Source organism: Haemaphysalis longicornis, unplaced genomic scaffold (genome assembly GCF_048455015.1).
Source record: "Haemaphysalis longicornis isolate Haplotype H1 unplaced genomic scaffold, Haemaphysalis longicornis Haplotype H1 scaffold_1, whole genome shotgun sequence".
Taxonomy (NCBI): domain Eukaryota; kingdom Metazoa; phylum Arthropoda; class Arachnida; order Ixodida; family Ixodidae; genus Haemaphysalis; species Haemaphysalis longicornis.
This window is the reverse complement of record NW_027526203.1, coordinates 410710352-410725406: the sequence shown is the minus strand read 5'-3', so window position 1 is coordinate 410725406 and position 15055 is coordinate 410710352. Positions and strand designations below refer to the sequence as shown.

General features: G+C 48.2%; 1 protein-coding gene across 2 annotated transcripts in view; it reads right to left on the bottom strand.

Annotated features, from left to right (window-relative positions):
* LOC144155492 (oxidative stress-induced growth inhibitor 2-like) overlaps positions 1-14663 on the bottom strand; it is a 102208-nt gene extending 87545 nt beyond the window's left edge. For both annotated transcript variants that reach the window (XM_077686971.1, XM_077686968.1), the window contains exon 1: positions 14380-14663. Coding sequence is in view for 1 of the 2 variants with exons in the window: in XM_077686968.1 (XP_077543094.1) it covers positions 14380-14409 (30 nt within the window). In the remaining variant the exon portion in view is untranslated. The remainder of the gene's footprint in view (positions 1-14379) is intronic.
* Positions 14664-15055: the final 392 nt, after the last annotated feature.

The window sequence follows — 15055 nt, the reverse complement described above, 5'->3', positions numbered from 1 at the left end:
ACGATGCTCACAGTATTTTCCCCGACGACTGGAGCGCCCAACATGGCCGCAAGGTCGAGGGACTGGAGATCGGCGGAAAAACAGCTTTAGAAGTGAAACACGTGCACCCTCAACGCAACGGCACCGACGGTCGGTGACATCACACGTAACGCTACGAATTGATTGGCTGAAGAGGTTCGCTAAGGCCTGTATATGGGTCAATGAAGCGGAGCGCCAACTTTTCGTATAGCCCTGCAGCGCACGGACAGGGTTCGGAAGCAACCCCTTTTCTCCACGTTCAAAGGTGGCATCTCGACGAACAGCGAATGACAAAAAAAAAAAAAAAAGCAACCCAGAAACGCTAACGCATGACGTAAGCTTTTGCCAGACATAAAATCGCCAGACCGAGAAAAGAAAAAGCCGGCACCAGAGGAAGGCAGAGCGCGGCGTTCCCGCAACCTGAGCAAGGAAAACGAAGAGCGCCGGGTTTGAGAATGAGAGCGAAACGGCGAAAGCCCTGTGACGCAAAGAGCGTCTGCAGCCTGCACAGACAACCAAGCAAACAAGTTTTGGCACTCGCACGCGCGGGGCGCAGCCCAAGTAGGCGTTCGCGCCAACTGAGTTCAGCGGAGCTTCCGCTCCAGAGTTGAGTGCGCGGGCGACAACAGGGGACAGAAAGGCAGGACGAAGGAGAAAAAACTGGACAGGTTTATTAACACTTGTAAACGTAGTTATCACAAGCGAAAGCTGAAGTGCCCGTACAGACGGCCCAGCCGGCGCGCCATCCATGGCGAATCTGAGCGACCAAGCGCCAGCGAAGCAGCCGTTAAACCATATGTCAGTCCCTCGCCCAGTTACGTGCCATCGCAGCCACAGCTCTTCGATGTAGCCTATATCAAGTAACTCTGATCGCAGCGACGAGGCTCCCAGCGAGCGCAGTTGCTACGTCTCTCCACAGCGGATGACGTGGCGTGACGTCACACCTGTCACAATTGCACTCCGGCGACCCAAGGTCATGGCGACACGATGAATGACCTCACGAGACATGGCGCAGTAAACCTTTCGCTCTAATCATGCCTCGCTGTTACGCACGAACGTGGATGCGCCGAGGGAATAGCCCGTTTTCTGCTGCAATACAAGTCTGATCGTTCGGTTTTCCTTCAAAGAACAAATACGGAAAATAAGTTGGAGACTGGACAATCACAAGAGCCTAAAAGCTTTAGGCGAAGATACGAAGTGTACCGAAAGTATGGCACCCCGGCAGAGCGGCACGTGTTTCGTCAGCGTGGTTTATAGAAAATGTCTAAACAATCTCAAACCCTCCAAGCCGGAATACACGGCCTCGTGGGATGCCAACACAGCGAATGCGAATCCGCGAGCCCCTCTGTGGCAGTTTTCTAGAAAGCACGGTTTATGTTTGACGACATTTAGGCACAAAGGACATGACCTGCATAAGAACGTCTGGAAGTAGTGTGTGCGCTTTAGTTGTCGACAGGCACAGTGCCGCACCTGTGGTCTAACAGCCACCCAATTTGTGTGCACAGCTGGTTCATGCACGTTGAGCGCGCCCGCCACGCCCTTGCTTAGTCTTCGCACGCCGAATCATTGATGCCCGACTCTAGTTACTCCACACTCACTGCATGCGTGAACACTGACACAGTTAAGCCTCCATACAGCGAACTGAACTTTAACAAAAACCTCCACAGAACGAAGTAACGAGATTAACGTTACTTTGTGCTCATTGAGGCACACAGCCTCGTTATAACGAAATATTTCTTGTAATTTCAGTATAAAGAAGCCTGTGGAAGTGAGGTTAAAATAAATTTGCGCAGAAGGGCAATATTACATTCACATTGCAATGCGGTGTTAGGAAAGAGAGCGATTATTATAAGCGGCGTCAGAGACGCGGTTCCGCACATGCCGCAAGCGCGTGGGCATCGGACGCCAGCTGCACGCATAGTGTAGCTGAACGTACCGGAATGCTCGCCTGTTCGTGACAGTTTACTCTGTTTCTTGTGTACACATTCTTTTTTTCTCTGTCCGCAAGCTGCTTATCTGTGTTCGCCGCCACTCTTTATGCCCGCGGTGTCGCTTATCGCCACATCGCCTCACTGCGGCGGGGCTTTACGGTCTTTGGCCTTTTATCTACCGCGTGCACTCGTGTTAACGCCGCATCCCCCAGCTCGGAACCACAATAGCAAAGTAAATAAACAGAGTAAGAGTGAGAGTGAGATAGAAAAGAGGCTGAAAAAACAACATTGCCGTTCCGCGCCAATCCTTTCCCCGGCAGAAAGCAGCCCCACTGCACAGTACTAGTTTCACTCCGTTCCCCTGTATCGGGAGCAGGGCAGGGACACTTGTTATCTTCCACAGTTTTATGAACTTTGATCAGCGGATGATAGCATGCATGATATTTCGCAGACCTGCGACCCTTGCGCCAATTAGCTGATGCAGGTAACTAACGAGAAACGATACGGAACCAGAGAGCGTTCAAGGTGGCACCGCGAGACAGCTGCGCCTTCTTTTGGCGCAAAAGAGAACTGCCTTAAACACATTATTTTTTTTTTCTTTTTCCCTGTCTTCGAGTTACGTGTCTGGACAATGTTTAAATGGCGCGAACGAAACGATGCGGGCCGCAGTGTGTGTGCGTTCGTCAGTGGTTAGTGCGTGTATACGCGGCGCACGCCAGTTCAATGACGAAAAGAAGAAAACGGCAGGCAAGCATTGGTTCGTATGTATGCTGAGTGACGCCGATCCATTGTTACCGCTCGGAAGCTAATGAAAGGAGCCATAACACAAGCCGAAAGGATCCAAGCATGAGCTACGACATTTACATTGGCGCCGAACTTGGAGCCAAAATGAGGCCTAAGCGATATTGTTAACCCGGTCTAGTATAGGTAACTCAATTTTAGAACCATGAAATGCGCGAAATTTGAGCCCTCGTGATTGATCTTCAACAAACAATAGTTTGCGAATAATAATAATAAAAAAATATCAATGTTTGGTCGTTAACGTGCACAAGCAATTGTCTGGTATATTCTCTGTTATGGCGAGAACTATTATTCTCTTCAACAGCTAGCTAGGCACACTAGAGGTCGAGTTTTTTTTTTTTTTTTTGTTTTCCCCGAAGTCGCTGCCCAAACTTGATTCCCAGGATTGTCAGAAGCAACTCCTACGTCGTTTTTCTTCCACGGTCGTTTTTTATCAAGCTTAGCTGAGAAAAAAAAAAAGAAACATATGTGATAGGATTTCGATTTTGAAGCGGGAAGCGTCAAAATGATCAATGCGCCCGGTGCACAAAATGACACTTTCTACTTGTGCCCTCGGCGGTCGTTGCCTGCCAGAAGCTCAAGCATGATGACCCGTCGAACTCACTGCACCCCATCTGCAATTGCGCGATTTGGAATTCCAGATCGGTGGCGGGAGCATTTACAGAAATGAAGCGGCCGCTTCAATGTGTCCTCCCGGCTCTCTGCGCTTCCTATTTTTCCGGGGTTTATGGCATTAATCCACAGAAGTGAGAATGAGGAGAATCGGGAATTTTGCTGCCGCTGTTGGCGTCGTATGGCCATTTGCTTCAAGAAATCGAAACAAAGCTTCCTACCTACGCCTGGCTGGTAAGTGGCGACGTCACCAAGGTCAGCTCGGCTGTACCTGCTTGCAAGAAGATCAACTTGGTATTCATCTCGTCTATTGACAACTTGTTGTGTTGTGCGCGAAAACCGAGCTGCAAAGGCTAAAGGGGCCCTCACACATGCAGAAAAGAATTATCGCCCCGTGAGCGCAGTTGTGGAATTAATACAAATAAAAATTTGGAAATACCGATCGGTGTTCTTGAATACGTGTTGCCACGTCTAAAATTAAATGCGGCTCTCGATTAAGTGGCCCAAATTATGTGTTAAAAGGAGCCAGAAAAGAGCTCTGGAACCAACCTGAAATTGTCGGGGCCAGGCTGGGTTGTAAATTAGTAGATTTGGCACAACATAGCCGATAACGACAACCCAGCAACGATTTGAAGTGCAAATCAGCCGCGACAAGGGCCACGCATTACTTTTAAACCTGTTGTAAATTAATATGTACAACCGGGAAGTGAACTGACACTGTTAGCACACTCTGACATGATTTTTCGATTAAATAAATTTCAATTAACGAAGGAAGTGCCTGTTCCAACGACTTTTTGTATTTATCAAGGTTTAGCTGCACCAATGTTCGCCCCTTAGTACACCACGACAATCGCTGCGAAGGGGGCTAAAAGCCGTTTAAAAGCGCAGACAGGAAGTCCGAATTTCTGTTCCGGCGCTGTCACACGCTGTGGTTTTCAACCGGCGCCTTTCCTCCATCTAATGCCGCAAACTCCGCAAGCACCATGTAGCAAATCACCTAAAGCCCAGCAGCAAAGAAAAAGAACAAGAACAGACGCTAAGCTCTCCGAGAAAGCCGAAACCCGAGGCGGTCCAGAGCGTCTGCGGGGGTCGGACACAGACAGATAGAGGGAGCTTCGCTTTCACCCGTGAAGAAAAGTTTTGGGTGGGCCGCTGTGCATTGCCCCTCTGACGAGAGGCGAAACTTCGCCATGTAAATATATGCTCAATAAACACTTTCTCTCTCTGTCTCTGCATTGCGACTTCGACTAAAGAAGACGTGTTGTTTCAGCACGAGTGAAAGCAATACAGTTTTTTTTTTTCTGATATATTTAACCCCCTACTCTCGTGTCGACCTCATTTATTTTATGTAATTCAGCTTTTCAAACAGATAACAGACTGCTCCACCTTCGAGCTTATAGCTTGAGGGACCTTTGCAAGTCGTTGCCGTGGGCTGCGCAGATGACATTCCTACAAAAACAACTGGAAGCGCGCTGCACAGTTACGAAGTTCGGATATATCCTTTAAGCATCTGCAGCAGACGGCAGTCCAGACGGCGGTCACATTAAGCGTATTACGCACTGAGAAAATGATATATATTTAAGGAACGCCTACAAACGGCTCGTTTAAAAAGCCCCCTGCCCTATGCGGCCTTTACACGGCCGGCACCTACGTAAGACACAGTATGTTATTACAGCTCCCACAGACAGCCTCCGATTGTTCCGGCTAAGTTGCGAAAGTGGCCTTGAAAAAAAATACGTTCTGCGTTTTACTGCGTCCTCACACAAGCAATCGAGTAAATTAATATTATACAACACCCTCGTGGGTGCAACGCATCTTTCTATCTTGTCTACGGCATCTGTGGCATCTTGTCCTCCGCACCGCGAATCAACACGCGATAAGCAGGTCCTGAAAAAGTCGACTGAGACGGAAGGTGATCTCCACGCCTTTGCACTTAGGAGCCCTGTATCAAAAGCCGGTCTTCGGTTGACCCCCCTTTTTTTTTCCGCTGAGGGCAAACACGGGGAAAGTTGACTACCCTGTCGTCTGTCGGCAGAAAGTCGAAGTAGGACTCAAATACTTGCGGCTGCTGCTGTAAGTCCTAAAAAGAAAAACCATAAAACCATAGGTCCATTTTACGTAATTAACGTTCTCTAATTTAAAAATCAAGCTTTATTTTACAAAAATTTGTGATTGAGTAATACTTTAGCGAAGTTCAGTTCTTGTCCCCTAGGGGCGCGCCAGTAGACTTGCTCCTGTGCTTCAACGGAGCAGGGGGGCACGCACGGCCCGGATTCTGAAGCGGAGTTTCGCAACTGGTAAAAATTGAACAACTCTGGCTCCACGCAGCTGATGTCATGATTAACCATGCATGTAATCTGCTGCGTCTTTTTTTTTTTTTTTTTACGGCACAGTTCTTTCCAGTGATAATCGGCAACCTGAACAAAGCTACGCAATGGAACAATTCGACGCTGTTCAACTAAACAAGCCCCTTTACAAGGAACACCATGAAAGTCTTTTTACTATATCTTTTACTATGCATGTTGGGATTCAGCAGCACAGCTTGTCTTTGCCCGAACCTCAGTGAGCGCCACGGCTCCCCCTGGCCCTCGAGCTACTCGTCTATTTCTTGTTTCGTCATCGTGAACACACTTGCCCCATTCTTTTGACTGTGGCATCCCCTGCGTACGCAGCGGCCACCGCGCGTCCCGAAGGAGTGTTCGTTCGGTTCAATTGTCCCTTCAATAAAAGATTCTCGGGCAATTACTGCGGAAGGCGCAGCGCGATGTGACTGTCGGCGATAGGTGTGTTAATGCTCGCTGCAGTTACTGGTCGCCAGTGCTTTCATCCACTGCCTGCACCAATCGCCCCAGAAGGCGGGGATTTCCTCGTACTCGACAAGGGTACAAGCGATCGCATACGCGTCGAACGAATCGGGCTTTCGAGTGCGTTTTCGTCTTATGTTTTGCTGCAGCTGGAGCCGACATCCGAGGCACGCAGACGCAACACACGCAGCCGCTGAAGTTACGTCTCAGCGTCAGTGTTTTGACACTAGAGAGTTTTAGCATATCGGGTGGCGTCCGCTAACGCTACGGCGGCGGGTAGCGGGGCCCGACTGGGGCAGGTGCACATTCGTTCCGGTCGGATGGATTAGTTCCGCGGGCCGGCCTCTGTCATGCCCGCTCATTCGCTCCGCTGAGGGGCAACCTCCTCGCCCTACCCCCGCGCGCATGTGCAGTCGGGTCCGGCCACCCGCCCGAGCCTCCGGGAGCCGCTATGCTAAAACTCTCCACTGATACGCTTTTGTTCTAAAATTATCTTAGAGCATTTGCTTTTGCTCTCTGGTCAGCTTCTTTTTTGGGCTGATCCCTGGGAGAAAGCGTAGGTGGAGTCGGAGTGTTGTGTTTACGGCGAACAACACCGACGAATTTCTCTGTCGAAGCATAAATATAACGAAATATATTTGCGTACTTTCAATATAACGAATCCCGTGGGCATAAAATCGAAGCCTAATGCTCTCCTCAGCCCCTTCACGCTTTCCTTCATAAGGTAGGCTTTTCCTCAATACAAGAAATGTTGCAGTGTAGCATCCTGCACAGAGGGAAGGAGGAGGGGGGGAGGCTGTCGGACCGGAAAAAAGGAATACTGGTCCGGGTGGGGTTTGACAACAGGCGAGAAATATCTTCCTTTTTGCTCCGGTTGTGTTCCGTTCGAATGAACCGGGGAAAGGTCGCGAACGCCGGACCAGATCGGCGTTTACGTTCCTTTCTGCTAATATGTTACAATTCTACCTGGGCAAGGCTTGAATTAAACGAACAAACAAAAAAAAAACTTTACAAGACTAGCTGAAGCATTTACGTTCTAAGAAGAACAAGCGCTCTTCACTATGTCCGCTAACGAGCTCTTCACGAATACGAAAAAAAGGGCCAGAAATGAGCTCCCAGAAAATAGACGTATGCTTTACCGGCCTGCTTTACAAGGCGACTACTTAACCGGCCACGTGCTTTACCGGCCATGCGTATTTCTACGGCTTTGTCCTTCATGCAGTTCTTAAGTTTGTAGCGCCTTCGCAGGTATTTCTTGTTTCCACGGCTCGTGCTTCCATATATTTCCTCCCCCCCCCCCCCCCCAATTTTTTTTCTTCCATCTTTTTTCTCCCAAACATTTCGCGACTGGAACAACTTGCCCTGCGACATTGCATCGGTTATGTCTAATGATTCTTTCTTTTCTAAGTTGGTGTGACACGTTTTGATTGTTTCGACACTGTTTTTCTTTTCGTTCTATGAACTTAGCGATTTTGTGGGTGCTTGTTTGTGGTGTATATCTGCTCTGTACAGATGTACGGTATGCTTGCTTTGCTGTAAGGCCGATGTGCGGGTGATTGCAACTCTGTATTATTTTGTTGTGTTCTTCCCCCACTGGAATGATAATTAGATGGAATGGGTATTAGATAAATAAATAAATAAATAGATAGATAAATAAATGTGTACATACCGCGCAAAACATTGAGCAGACAACATTGCGTCCCCAGCACCCTCCCTTCCTGTAACCCCTCCCAACCTGATTGGCTGTACATGCTACTGCAAACTTATTAATTTATGTGTATTAGCGCATAAAATTGACAGCGGCATTTGGCAGACAATATGGCCCATGTGACTCAGGTGGGCGTAAATCAGCTTGAATCAGCTATACAAAACAAGGAAAGAAACGGATGCTAGCAAGCAATAGCCGTTATCTTGTAGCAATAGTTTTTAATCGGTTCTTAATGGTGCCAACAATCGTTCCTAAAATAATCCTTCGCAATGACTTCAGTTAGTTTGTTGTTTAAATGTCCAAACAAACGCTTTTCCAGGGTGGCAATTAAGTGCATGCGTTGGATGAATGAGTCGAACACGCGAGATTTGAAAAGATAGCTCGCAGTGCGCATACTTCTTGAAAAGTGACATGCGCAAACTATTCCGCTGTGATGACGCCGAGGTTGTCCCGCATGTTTTCACTCGCCCGCGCGTGCCTTCCTGTTTGGGGGAGCTATATTTAAAAAAAGTGGGGTCGATGATAGAAGGCTGCCAGATGCGGCGGAAGAGTGTCTGCATTGCAGGTAAATCGGCCGTTCAACTCCGTGCCACTGGCAGTAAACAGAAACACTGCAGGTTTTTGCTCGCCTCTTGGCAGCAGCAGTTTTGGTTTATCAGTGCCTGCTTGGCGGGAAAAAAACCGAGTTGCGTCGTTGGTTGCAAGGCCCATCTCCGCCGCACTCTAAGCTGTCGTTCTTTGAAGTGGCGAACTGTGCGAAGGTCGACGAAGCCTACATACAAACATAGAATAGGGAGCATTCCGATAGGGGACACACACGCACACGCACGCACGCACGCACGCACGCACGCGCTCATATTTCCAGTCCCTTCGAAATAAAAAAAAGTAAAGGAGAAAGTGATCAGCGGCGGAGAATAGCTATTTTTAGTTGCTCGCACCAAATTTAAATCTGAACGAAGGACAAAAGTTACCCGCTATGATGAGTTAATGTGTTGCCACATTGATACTTTCAGACACTGCAGAGCTGTTCTTGAAATTTCTCGAAAAAGTGTTCCGAGGTTCTTTTAAAAGTACAGTTTGTCAAAACAACAAAGTTTGCACGCCGAACTTCTAAGAGTATGCGCTGCACGTTTTCGTCATATGTGCCAAGAAAAAGCACGCATAAATTATTGTAAAGCGATATCTGATACGCAAGACGGTGCATATATTGAGGGTGTATAGCTGGCTCATTGGTTCTTTTTAATCTTAAATTTAAATTTTAATTTTAAAAAGCCCACTTAGCTCCAAATTTAGCTCACATAGCGTGCGTGCGTGCGTGCGTGCGTGCGTGTGCGTGCTTTGGTGAGGTCGCTTTCTCTCTAGTTTTCAGCAATGTTTGGTGCGGCATATATGACAAAACGAGCAGAAATAGTGTAATTATTTAGCTTAATCGTAGTGGACAAAAGTGCAGTGAACAAAGGCTTGCCATATTTAGATTCAATCGAACAAACTGACTCGCACAGGAGTTGCAAACGTTTCGTGTTCAATTACGATGTGGCAAGCAACTACTGCAGGCAAAACTGCAGGGTTATCACGCCAATCGAAGCCCAAAGAACAAAAAGAAATCGCAAGCGAACATTTATGCCTATATATATGTTTTGTATACTTTTCGGCTAAATATTGCTACGTGTTCGCATAGACAGACCACAGAATACAACAATGTTTTTATTCCTGTTTTTTTTTTCCTCTTTGACAACGGAGCTGCAATAGCGCTGGCCTTGACGGCAGTCTTTACTGGTATCGTGTCGCATTTTCCCTGGAGCAGGTTTTTTCGCCACACAAAAACTAGTTCCCAGAATAGAATAATTCATAAAAAATGCGAAGGCCCTAGGGCCCTCGCATTTTGATACAAGACAGCTTATATAGCCCATGGAAAGATGTCTTCCAGCAATGCATTTGAGCCTAAAATGAAGCCGACTTAAAATAAAAAAAATGTTTTTGTAAGCTGGCTTTCCCACATTGCCTCTGGCGCATGCAGTGAAGCATGACCATTTACGGGGGGAGTATGATTACAGAAAACGGCTCTAACTCGTGCGTCAGCTAAAGTATCCCAAAACAAATAATATGATGATTAGCCGCTGAGAGACTACCATTACGCCGAGTTCCATTTACTAGTCATACATAATTAGTTAGCTCACAGTGAAGTGGTAAACGTCACAGAATTACTGTCTGCTACCAATAGATGGCCATCAACGGAGGGAGTATGGGTACATAAAACGGCTGTAACTGTTGTCTTACCGAACTATCCGGACACCAATAGGATGACAATTAGCAGCTAAGATGACTCTAACATAACGCACAAGAAAGAAGCGGACGATAAAAGGAACCTTCGTAAAGACAACCCACAGCTCCGCTGTTTCAGGAGATTTTACACTGGGTGGAACTGGGTTTACTTTTTCCGCCTTCTTCATCGCGGGAGGAACTGCTGCCGCCAGCGGCCCGCCATTTCGTCACAGCAAGCTTTGACGTCACATTCGCTGCTAATTTTGTTTTCCCCCCCCTTTTTTTTTTTTTTTAGCCGCATGAGAAATAAATCATTGGCAACGTGCCCCTGACGGAAACACAGAAGGCCCGTCGAAGTGCGGGATTTTATTTGCCTCCGGGGCAGACTTTCCTGCAGCCCCCGCAGCTACTCTGAATTCTCGACCTGCCAGCGGCGGTTCTTCAGCCGTCTGCCGGCGAGTGCCTGTGTCCTGGCGTCTGTCACTCCTCGTATATGTCAGCCCTGGCGTGGCACAGACCGTCTCGTCCGTCGCGCTGTTTCCGTCTCTGGCGCCGTGCCAGTTGTACGGCGTTGCGGAGTGAGCGGCCCGCATTGTAAAACGCTTGATATTCCATTCATGTGCGCTCGGCCGACGCTGATGTCTAGGCGGATGTCAAGCGGCACGGGTACAGCACAGCTATAGAGAGAAGTCATCCGCTTTGGATGCGGTGGCTGAAGACGAGCCATTTGCCGATTCTTCCATACGGAAATAGACTTGCTGGGTTTACCCAACTGAAGCAAGAAATGATGGCGGGAGACGCTGATAACTAATTTATGCGCTTTGAATAGACGAGAACCGGTGTACACGTGGTTTTTCTTTATCGACATGCTGCGTATGGGAGACATAAGGCGTATCAAATGCAGCACGAACGCAAGAAAGCGGTTACAAAAGGAGTGTGTCTTTTCGTTTACCTTATAAAAGCGTTGTGAGCAGAAAAGCGTGGTGTCGCGTTGCACGGCAGTGCGGAGAGCGCGATATGTCACACTCCGCCATGCTGTCGCGCTCGGTTAGCGGCATGGCAAGGACGCGCGTTTGTGGCCAACATCCCGGCGGACAAGCGAGGCAGGTGTTCATGACGGCGCTTGAGCAGCCGGTGTCGAGGCGCCCTTTATGCGACACGAATGCATCCGACACCCGCTCAAAGGACGGCTTCCGTAAACTTGCTCCGTGAGGCGGCTTCTCCGGGTTATCCGTGCCAGCTGCGCTATTTTCGCGACGCAGAGCGACATTTCCCGTCACCGATGACGGAATGAACTTTTAAAAATCGGCACCGCTTCCCTCGACGAAGTCAGTGTTCGAAAATTTAGCCAAAGAGTGTGAGGATCCGTGCTTTCAATAAAGTGTCATTTCAGAGTCCCAACAGGTGCGTCGATTGGGAATCACAATTAATGAAGTTATGTATAGTCTAGCTCTCAGGAGGCCATTATTATAGGCATTCAGAAGGTCACCACTCGCAAATCTGTGACCCTCCAACCTCCGTGGCATGAGTGCCCATTCCCATCACCTTGGTGTCCCTTTAGACTGTGCGGTAAAAGGAACTAGGTGTATGCCGGGAGGCCTCCTCCTCAACAGCTGCGGGCGTCTTGCAGCATTATAACGGTATGTGGAGCCGGCAGGCTGCTTTGATGACGCCGAACGTTAGTGGAAACAGATCGATTTGTGAAAACCTCGACTTGTGACAATGAGAGCGTGCGAATTCTGCATCCTCCTCTTGCAACGAGGGGGAAGAAAACCTGGGAAGTACTTGAGCCTGCGATAGTATGCTGGCATATATACCCTTCCGAAACCTGCCCTTCCTAACCAGCGGCCCTTTTAGCCACATATAGTAGACAGCATTTCCCACATGGTTCAATACGTTTCCACGCCCCTCAAAACAACGCCGCTACACCGGCGATGTGTTTATAGCTTCGGCCCGACGTTATTGATGGATACTTTGAGCAATATCACTCATTTTCTTGTTTGTTGTGCTATGTGGAAGGTTTCAACTTTAATTGAGTGAGCAGGAATTTGTGGGCAACTGGCAGCGCAAGAAGTGGTCGAAGCGGAGAACGGACAACGGCATCGCTGGCAGAAAACATGTTTTTGTTGCGGTGTCATTTCATGCAACGGTGTTCTCTAGGTTTTGTCCCAGAAAAGTAAAATTACAACGCTCGCGTGGACGCTTGTATTAGAGCTTACGTCCGCGACAGTTCCCACCAGAGTTATCGATGCACTTAACTATGTTAAAGTCGACAGTTTGACGGAACACTCGTCTGACAGGGAAGGATCATTGCAAGAATAAGCCACAGACAATAAAAACACACACTTGACATTTCGTCGCCCCAAAACGTAGTCTATGTTTTTATGACCTGTGGTCGGCGCGACCTGTTATGCCTACGCTGAAGTATTTTTTTGCACTTTCGTGGGGATAATGTAATATATTCCTCCATTCTTGAGGCACTGCGGACGGACGCAGACACGCCCCCACAGCGCTACCGTGCCTCTTTATATATGTATGTATATGTATGTACGTATGTGTGTATGTATATATTGCAACAAGAAGAGCTAACGCGGCACAACAATGAATAGTAGATGCCGAAGCGCCATCCGCCCAATCGGGTATGCTCCGGGGATTGTTGTGAAGACGACGAAGGACCAACTCGGACGTTCATGCCCACGAGCTCGTTCCGGCTCCGGCTGGGCCTGCGCTCGGCCCCGTTAAACTCCCACAACCAACTACCGTCGTGACTGCTATTCCCCTTCGCAATATATATAAGAAGTTATGTACATCGGTATCCGAACATTCCCCCCTACCCCCCGTGGTTATGTGACGGAGGCTACGTGCCACTTATCAGCTATGCGCCGGTCCCATCCGCTTTACTTGGCATGGCCATCCAAGCAGTTACTCTTCTTAATCATCGTTCACAGTGTTCTACCACCACCACCACCATAATCATCATCATCATCATCATCCCCCATCTTGGTTTTTCTCCGAGGCTCGCTACCCTGTCACGCAAGACAAAGCTCGCCGAACAAAGCCCTGCTCCAAGACTGCTCAGCTTATACCTTACTGTGTGTGTGGATGTGGATATATATATTATACACACACACACACACAGAGACAGAGAGACAGAGAGAGAGAGAGAGAGAGAGAGAGAGAGAGAGAGAGAGAGAGAGAGAGAGAGAGCACTTGGGGGTAGGCTTTCTGATCACTTATGTGCGTGCGCTCATCGCCATTATGTACATACTCATCATCATCATGCGTTTTCTAACCAGCACTAGTTGACTGTACCAGTACTTTTATTGCGCTAAGGCGATCAATTTGCCCAACAAACTTTCTGCTTGTTTGTTTAAACGTTAAGGTATAAATTTTAAGGGTGTAGGTCACGTGTTCGAAAGGCCCGATTCAGTCGTTCTCACCATGCTGCCGCTATCGCAGCTGTTTTAGCAGCGTTGCAAAGCTAACCGCCGTGCTGAAAAACGGGCGACGCACGCACGTAGATAACACCGCTTTTCGTATTTCTCCCTTTGTATTACCTTGGTCTCTCGATTTGTGCTGCCTTGGTCGAATGTAATTTGCAGAGAACTGCTGCACCGCTTTAAACTATAAATGTCGACGGTTTTTGTCCCTGGTATGGGTCTAAAGAGTTTGCGTCAGTAGTTTTAATATGCAGCCAGGTAAAGTGGCAACACGGGCCACGAGGCTCTGTGCCGGCTGGAAAGGAACCACGACCAATAACCACGTACAACAGCGAACCAAGGGTCAAAAGTTCCTAAATAACTATCAGAATGCAAAGCTAGCGCTAACTGCTAGCCCGCTCAGGTAGGCGCTCGCTCTGTTTAATACTGTATTAGCGCTGTGTCCATAAAATAATTCACTCTTTTTTTATTTAAGGGAGGGTTGGTGGACGTAGCGGGGATCGCTTGGTATTTAACAGCAGTATTTCGGATACATTTCACATCCATTGATGTATACTCCATTAGTAAAAAAAAATTGGCGTTACTAAGGCCCAGTGCTGGCTGGACTTGACTCAATTAATTTCACGCGCAAGTGATCGAATGCCACGGGTGATTTAAGTGCGTTTGGCAGCTGCATGCATTTTCGGCACTTTTGGTGAGATGAGAGCTGAGGAACTCCGTTACAGTGGCCAAAAGGCATCACAAAACTGGTACTGCACTGTGTAGTGTTATTTTTCCATAAAAACTGCAGCAAAGAAGCTCACCTTGAATTTGTTCTTGCTGTGGAATTTCATTTTTCTGGCGCTCACGTTGCATCAATGAATGGGAGCCGGCTACGCGATCGAAACCAGGCGAGCCACATAGCTAATGCACCGCCGAATGTGCAGGAAACGTTTCAGATAGTTCCTAGCTTTGACACACGTCTTGAGACCCGGCCCTGTTTTTCACAACGCCACGGTTTTCCCTGACATGCACAGACAGGCTTTCATCACTGAAGCTTTCACTCAGTGAGAATCTAACGCCGGCGCTTCGCGTACCATTCTGGCGGCAGCAGGCCTGCCGTTTCTGGAGCATTCGCAAACGTTCACCCAGATGGCGCCACCGCCCTGTGCGAAACCATAAGACGGGCAGAACATATTTTATCGTTTTTTTGTTGTTTGTGGGGCGTTTCATTCAGGCAGGGTGCTTGAACCTTGGTCAAATATAAACGATTCTAAGGTGATAAGCCGTTACCGATGGAGAGGTAGTTTGGGGTGAAGGTCTAGTTCACCAGGTTCACCGGCCTAATAGATATGGACGGAGTTACGCTTGCGGTGCGCTGCGTATGCGGTGAACGCATAATTGTGCGGTCACGCGGATCAACAACTTATCTGTATTTATTGGAGAAACACTGCCCCACGAAAAGCAGACAGATGCTAATGTACAGCGGTGGCTTTCCTT